The sequence below is a fragment of the Pteropus vampyrus genome, unplaced genomic scaffold (genome assembly GCF_000151845.1).
Source record: "Pteropus vampyrus isolate Shadow unplaced genomic scaffold, Pvam_2.0 Scaffold6, whole genome shotgun sequence".
Taxonomy (NCBI): domain Eukaryota; kingdom Metazoa; phylum Chordata; class Mammalia; order Chiroptera; family Pteropodidae; genus Pteropus; species Pteropus vampyrus.
The window spans coordinates 9,243,799-9,252,207 of NW_011888787.1; the positions used below are offsets into that span (position 1 = coordinate 9,243,799).

The window sequence follows — 8,409 nt, forward strand, 5'->3', positions numbered from 1 at the left end:
GTGCTTACAACCTTTCGAAGTCTTCTTTGGTGAATTGCCTATTTAAATCTTTTTATCTATTTTTTAGTTGGGTTAATTTATATTTATAGTTACTTTTGATTTGTGGCAACTTAAATTGGTTTTCTAGTTATGGTAGCGATATAAAGTTTACTTTAAAAATAAATTTGTTTCTAAAAAGTAAACCATTTAAGCAAAATAGATTAATTAAATGGTAGGTTACCACTTATCACTTTGTTATGGCAAAAATTGTGAAGATGATTAGGGAATGACATAAATGTCCAAAAAGAAAATTTCGCCGAGGGTAGGCGTTGCTCAGAGTTGACGCCAGCCCCTTTCTCTGTCGCCCTCTCAGTGATTTCATCAACTCGTGTTGCTTCTGCTCGGTCCCTCTACTGATGTTGTCTAAGTTCACATTTCCAAGTCCACATTTGAAATTCACACATATACCATCTACTGTCTGCTGGAAGACAGCTCATCAGCACTACCCTCAGTGTTTCTCCCAACTTTCCTATTTTGGATTTCTTACTGTTATATAGCCACTGAAGCGCAAACTTAGGAACTTAGTCCTGCATATCTCTTTTCCTTTTTGCCTATTCCTTAACTCATCCCCCGCCAACTCTTTTTCTTGCAAACCTGATTTGCTTTCAGAGGAAGATCCCACCATGCATCCGGCAAGTCAAATAGCACCTTCAGAGTTTTAGATTCCTCTTTTTCCCTTACCCTCTATAGTGTGTCAGTGATCAAGTTACCTCCCACCTTCTAAAGCTCTTTTGTATCTTGTTTCCATTCCTACCACCTTCCCTGTAGTTCAAAGGTTCATTTCTCCTTTAGATTTTTGCGGTTGTCCCCTTACTGATCTTTTTAGTTTTTATCTTTTCTCTCTCTCTCTCTCATCAAAGTCTACCACTGGAATGGCCTTTCTAACACTGATCATGGCACTCCATCATTTACAGCAACATTTCCAACTTCATGAGGTTGGCTGTAAACAAGAACTGACTATACTGTTAATTATTTTAAGTGAATTGATTCGTTTGTGTGTGAAGAAATTCATTTTAAAATAAAATTTCATAGTGCTACTATAGTTCGAAAACTAGTAGATTAAAAATAAGCATAAAACAAAATAGAAATAGAGTAATGTTATTAATTTCTGGCTAAAAACTATATTGTTTGACAAAGTTGTACCTGATGCTTATACTCTGATTTTTTTTTTAAATTGGCAAGTATTGAGGCATATTAGCACAAAACTGAGATGTTCTCCATTTTGTAATCAGAAGTATTGAAAGATAATTGAAACAGGAATAATTTTCTTGCACTGATTTAGTGTTATTTAATACTGTTTCCGTGTAAGCACTGTATGTATTCTGCTCATTGGGAAACACAACCTACAGGATTAATTTGAAATTTTTTTGTGTTATAGAACTCCTCTATGCTCTCTCCTCTGCCTGTCTTAATGGTTTGAGAAAATGGTTTGAGAAAATGCTTTTCTCCTTTGCATTTTGTCCTCAGTAAATTGGAACCATTTAGGGTTATTATGAAGAGTAAATGAATTTATATATACAAAATGCTTAGAAGTAAGTTCTCAATAAATATTAGCTGTTATTGTTTATGACTATCGTTATTATTGTGTTTTTTTCTAATTAACGTATGTTCTACCTGCTTGCAAAGATTCTTGGACTGTCTTCTCTATTCGTCTGCCCAGTTAATACCTATTTTTTTCTGCAGTCTCAGCTTAAGCACTCTTCCCCTGTGAAGGTGCTCCTGAATCCCAAACTCCACTATGCCTTGAATACATTCTCGTTTTGTCGCTTAACATATTCTCTTTGGTTATGTGAGTGGTCTCTACTAGTCAGTGACTTCCTTCAGGGCAGGGCCTGCATCTTCTTGTCTTTTAATCCCTAGCACCTAATCCAGTGCCTAGATCACAGTATTTTTCAATTCAGCAAACAATGATTAATGGCCTTTGTGTGCCATACTTTATACTAGGTATTGACGGTACAAAGGTGTGCAAGACATGGCCTATGGCTTTGATGAAGAGTCTACTGGAAATATAGATGATGTGTATTTAAAAATTACCATTGTTAATTTTTTTTTTTTTAAAGCATGACACCCCAGTGAGATCTGAACATATCTTTTTACTTTATAAATTTAGGTCTCAAACCATTAAGCTGTGGGTCATACTAGAATTTCACATATTTTATCTCATTTAATTAATACTTGTGAACTCTCATAGTAAAGACTGTGTATCTTAGTATCTTTAGTCTTTCAAGGTACTTGGCATTCATTGATAACCTCAAGTAAATACTTACAAGACTCATAATTATTTGGAATGACATGGTGGCTATTGACTCTAGTATTGCACAAATTTAAAAAAAATCACAATCTACTTAACCTTGTAGCTGTGACTGAAAAACTAGGGTAATGGATGCCGATGGAAATCATAATCAATATGAGTGAAAAGTGCCAATATTAGCATGGTATAGTGGATTTACTTGCAATATGTCTCTGCAATGAGTTTCTTCTTTCTTGCAGGACATTTTAAAAGCTGGAGATACCAATAATGATTCAAAATTGGACTTTGAAGAATTTATGAAATACCTTAAAGACCATGAGAAAAAAATGAGGCTGGCATTTAATAGTCTGGACACAAATAATGATGGTGTGTACATTTGTGTGCTTTAGTCACAATTAGCTTAATGTGACTAATAATTCAGTACTAAAGGATATTTTTACTAACCTTTAACTTCTAACTATCAAAGATTCAATTCTATTACTTGTTTAGCAGTATTTTTTTAATTTCTAAGAATAATATGTAAACTACACTTATTAGTATTATAATATCTGTGTAGTTACCATCTTTTTTTTTTTTTTTTAAACATTTTATTTCTTTATTTTCCCCCTCCCTTCTGGTAACCATTAGTTCATTGTCCATGTTCATGAGTCTCTCCGTTTGTTTGTCCTGTTCATTTATTGCTTTTACGATTATATTCCACATATGTGATATCATATGATTTTCAACCTTTTCTGTCTGGCTTACTTTGCTTAGTATGATTATTTCAAGGTCTATCCATGGTGTTGCAAATGGCAATATTTCATCTCTTTTTATGGCTGAGTAATATTCCATTATATATATGTACCACAGCTTCTTTAGCCAATCATCCGGTTACCATCTTTTTAATAAAACAATTTGGCCCTCTGAATTTAAAGCACTTGGTGTAGTACATAGGCCTCTCCACTGTTTTGAAACATATGAGCTGAAAGTATCATGGTAGTTTTAAAAATGGCATTTATTGTTTTCTTGATGATTTTGAAAATCTTTCAGTTGCAGGAAAGTAAGATAACACAGAAAAGCTTCTGAAAGTAAAATAAAAATTATGTGTAACCCTGCTGTCTAGAGGTCAGGTTTAACATTTTAATATATTTTTAGATTTCCTTCTAGATGTTTTGTCTATGTTTCTTTCTTGGTTTCGCACTGCATAGTTTGGTGTCCCACTTTTTTCTTTGAATATTATAATGTAAGCATTTCCACTTCATTTAGTATTCTTCACAAACAATTTTTAATGACTCAAATAGTCCATTTTTGAGTACACTTATCTAATCATTCCCATATTGTTAGATGTTTAAGATGCTTCCAGTTTTTTACTCTTACACATAGTGCTGGGATCAGTATTCATGCTGATTTGAAGAAGAAAGGTATACTCTACTATTCCATGTTACAAACCCTTGAATCAGAGAGACTAAATGTAAAAGTAGAACACCACTTCTATATCCGTATATGGCTAATCTGCCATGAGTAATTAGAAGCCAATTATACCCTATTTAAGAAACATATATTAATTTTTAAGTTTTGTGAAATCTATTTTTTGTTAATTTAAAAATTCTAAGTGTACTAGAAAAGTGATTTAAAGGATTCTACTGATTGATTTTTGGTTAAAACAAAATGTAACTTGACTGTCACCGGCTTTAGTGACCAGTGAGCACAAAAGTGGTTACATTTCCCTTAATAACAAAGTGACAGTGCTCCAAGCTACTATTCATTTTCCAAAAGGAAGTTTAGGCCTTTCTGGGCCCTCCTACTGAAATGGTATCCAGAAGATTTAGAAGTACTACTTATTAAAGTCTATAAATTAAACTTGGTCATCAATTGCTGCTGATCTAAGATTGATAGTTGTGCTCTTGTGTTTTGGATTTTCACTCTATCGTTGATGGTTACCACCATGATCATCATTTGTAAGCTGATATCCACTGTCAGATAATTAGTGAAATTAGAATGCCATTAATAAACATAATATTACTTTTGTCCCTAGTAAAATTGCAAATCAGTGCTTATAGCTATTGGTAATAATACTCTTTCTGAGGCAAGAGGAAGTCTCAAAGTAATAAGTGATTAACAATATAGATCTTTTAATTTCTGCCTTGACTAGTCAAACTGAATGTCACAGCTCAGTCTCCAAAGTCCTACAGAGGTACCATCCTCTGCAGGTAGAGCTTCATTTGTTTTAAGCACCTGAGCTGTGACAGTAGGTGGCTCTCCTGCTGCCACCAGGGCTGCTGCCCACCTGGACCTTGAGGAGGTGTTGCTGTGATTGAGCTGCCTCTTGTCTGTGTCATTATTCCTACTGCCTCTGGGACCACCTTTGTTTAGAGCTCAGCCAGTTTACCTTAGCCAGGATGGTTTTGTGGGAAAGAGAATACCTCTTTTGTTATGGATTGAATTGTGTCTCCCTCCAAAAGATACATTAAAGTCCTAGTCCCAAGTACCTCAGATGGTGACCTTATTTGGAAATAGTCAAGTTAGACTATTGACTACTTGAACAAGTTAGAAGTAGTCAAGTTAAAATGAGGTCATTAAGGTATGCCATATAAAGAGGAAATTTGGACACAGACAGACATACATGGAGGAATATGATGCGAAGTGGTCATTTGATGATGGAGTCAGGATTGGAGTGATGCATATATGAGCCAAGAGACACTTGAGGCTACTAGAAGCTAGATAGGGGCATAGAACAGGACCTTCCCTAGCATCTTCAGAGGAAGCGGGCACTGCTTTGGATTCAGACTTCTGGCCTCCACAACTGTGAGACAATAAATTCCTGTTGTTCTAAGCTACCTAAGTTATGGTACTTTGTTACAGCGGCCCAGGAAACTAATACACCCCTTCCTCTTGATAGCTGTTATCAGAAGGAGTTTGATACCAGAATATTTGGGGCCTCGAGAGAGAGCTTTTTCAATTCATATGAACATGCAGCCACTTTATTCCAGGGTGTACAGTGCTTCCAGATTGGCTGGGACAGGATAATTTTGGGTATCAGTTGTACTTCATTGACCCTGGACCTGAAATTTCCCCCAAAATTAAATGACAGGATCTGGCTCCCTATATCACACCTTTTCCCCTCTTGCCATTCTTGTCATCCATTCTTCCCCTTGAGACCCTCCCAATTCATCACATATTAATATGTGTTAAACATTAATACTAGATAGGATTCCATTTTTACCACTTCCTTTCACCTTCCATTTTTACCACTCCCAGGAGGCTTTATGCTGATCAGTGAAGTCCAGGCTTTATGCTGATCAGTGAAGTCAAGAGGATGTATGTGGGCTGATGGACTATCAGACTCACTAGCTGGAAGCATTTAAGCCCCAAGGTGAACTGATCTGTTGAACTTCTCTCATCAAGAAGTATCTGAGCCCTGCTCTTGTTCAGCCAATACATCCATGGACTATTGTTATAACTATATGAATGAAGTAATTACTAAACATAATTTCACCATTAAGATTATTTTGGATGCAGTTTTTTTTTTTTTTTAAGAAAATGGTAGGAAAAGAGCTAACATTTGTTGGACTACTCTTGTCTGCCATGTCTATTCTAGCTATTTTATCTTCTATATCTTATTTTTATCTCGCTCAATCTTCACAGCAGCTGCAGTTTACAGACGAGAACACTAAGGCTACAAAGTTTAGGTAATGTTGCCTTATATTGGCTATTCTAGTAAACCACATCTCCCAGGGTTCATGGCCGTGCATAGCTCTGGACCACATCGAGCTGGGCTTGGCCATTTGACCTGCTTTGGACATTATCGAGACTTAATATACCTGTGCGATGGGGCTTGTCCTTTTGGAATATTCCCTCATGAGCACTCTGAGCCACCGGAAAAGAGGACTAACTACCCAGATGGAAAGACCACATGTAGAGAGAATGCCCATTTAGTCCCCAACTGTATTACATTACCATCTGAGGTGACAGATGTGTAAGTGAAGCCATCTTGGATTTCCAGCTGTAGTCAAACCTCGATATAATTGAATTCACATGAGTGACCCAAGGCAAGATCCGCAGAAGAACCAATGAGTTGAACCAAGCTCAGATTGCATACTCATGATCACATTCTTTTTAAGCCACTAAATTCTGCGATGGTTTGTTACTTAGCAGTACATCACATTACAGGAATGGAATAGTTTGCATTTTTCCCTGGAGTGACAATGCTGGAATGCTTGCAGTCTCCTTCTCCATCCATCTAACTGCTGTTGTTCCATATCCAATCCATTTCAAGTCCATCTCAGTCAAAGCTTGTTGTGTATAATTGAAGACAACATTGAATCTCCCTTTCAGTCCATAGGTCTTGATTATATTCCGGATCATATTTACCTAATTTTTTTTCCCCTACATCTCAGCCTGAGTTTGTAACTTAAGGTAAAGATTACTTAATATATTTTAGTTCAATGAAGCAAACAGTTTTTGAGCGTTCTGTGTGAGCTAGTGCACTAAGAACTGTGTAAACAAACTTCTTCAGAAGCATACATTTTGGGGAAGTAAGAGTAAACATACATAGCCATATATAGGATAGATTATAATAATTGCTATAAAAATGATACAAGGAGAGCTTAATTATGCCCGGAGACAATTTAGATATGTGCTGGGTCAATATATAAACAGAAATGAAACGAAAGGGTTCTCAAGCAGAGAGAAGAGCTTGAACAAAGGCAGAATTGGGAAATTGCTAGACAAGGTCAAAGCTGGTTAATATGTCATTTCAAGTCTGGCCCTAACTTAAGTAGATCTTGCTTATACGCTTGCCTTTGTTGAAATGCTTTGGTTTCTGTGGTGGTCTCTTGGTTATTCTTTACAGTAATTCATTTGTGACTCTTCTTTTTCACCCCTTTATTTATCCTTCCATTGCACCTTATTCTTTACTCTTCTATAACATACGTTTAGCACAGTGTGATGTATTTTTAAAATAGTGTATTCGTAGAAACTGGTAAACGCCTTGGAGGAGTGTTGTTTTATTAATCTTTGGCTTCTCTCATATCATTTAGCATAGTGGTTTAAATAGTAGACTTTCGAAAAATTGTTTAAATTATTAAATCATTGAGTATAATGTTTGAAGACTATAATGGGTTATAAAGCAGAGGATCCAGCTTTCCCAGTTGAAGAAAACTTTGATTTATAGGTTGAGGCATCGACCAGTAAATTCCACCCCATGGAACTTGGAACCCTAGGGGCCTTGGAGTCATTGCAAAGAATCTGAGATTCTATTTATGAATACTGGGCTTTGTTTATTGGCTAAATAAGTGTTTTATACATACATACTATTTATAAATGTATGCAGATGCAGCTATGGTTCATAAAATACAAATTAAAAATATGACTGAATTTATAGTAGCTTTTTGACATTGCATATTTTTCAACTAGGTGACATTAAAGTTGATTTTTTTTAACATAAAATAGTTGTTCTCACATTTTAAAAGACTTGGTATCCTCAACTATTTGTTTGATACAAGGGAGGAATAAAAGACATTTTGGACTTGAGGAGTGACATGATTAGGTAAGTGTTTTAGAATTTGGGGAGAATATGGAATACTTAATTTTTCCTTTACAATATTCAGCAATGTGAGATTGAAATGCATAGTAGGCTTGCATTAAATATAGTGTATGATTTGAATTATTTAACATAGTATATGGTTGTGTTAAAAAGTTTAGCATTCTATTGTATTTTAAGTATATTATTTATTTTAAAGCTTTCCTTATAAAATGTTGAGTTTCCTTATTTACATGCCCCTGAATCAGATATTGAATAGAATTAACTTTCTAATTCTTTCCAAGTAGATACAATAATCAAGATCTATTATAGATCTACAGTCTGTTATTGGAAACTCTTGGGGACATACATGTTTAGAAATTTGAATTTGGATTTTAGAATAGCAATACAGTGCACATATGATATATTATGTAATACTCTGAGCGGGGTCTGGGGCACCACTGTGCAATTACATACAGTTGATCCTTGAACAACAGGGGGGTTTAGGGCGTCGACCCTCAGTGCTGTCAAAAATCTAAGTATAACCTTGAGCCCCACAAAAGTTAACTCTACTTGGCCCTTCACATTTGTGGATTCAACCAACTGTGGATTGAAAACA

General features: G+C 35.5%; 1 protein-coding gene across 1 annotated transcript in view; it reads left to right on the forward strand.

Annotated features, from left to right (window-relative positions):
• The window catches only part of LOC105298130 (calcium-binding mitochondrial carrier protein SCaMC-2-like), a 50,508-nt gene that overhangs the window by 10,010 nt on the left and 32,089 nt on the right, over nt 1-8,409 (forward strand). Inside the window, exon 2 of the mRNA XM_023535076.1 lies at nt 2,530-2,656. Coding sequence (XP_023390844.1) covers nt 2,530-2,656 — 127 coding nt within the window. The remainder of the gene's footprint in view (nt 1-2,529; nt 2,657-8,409) is intronic.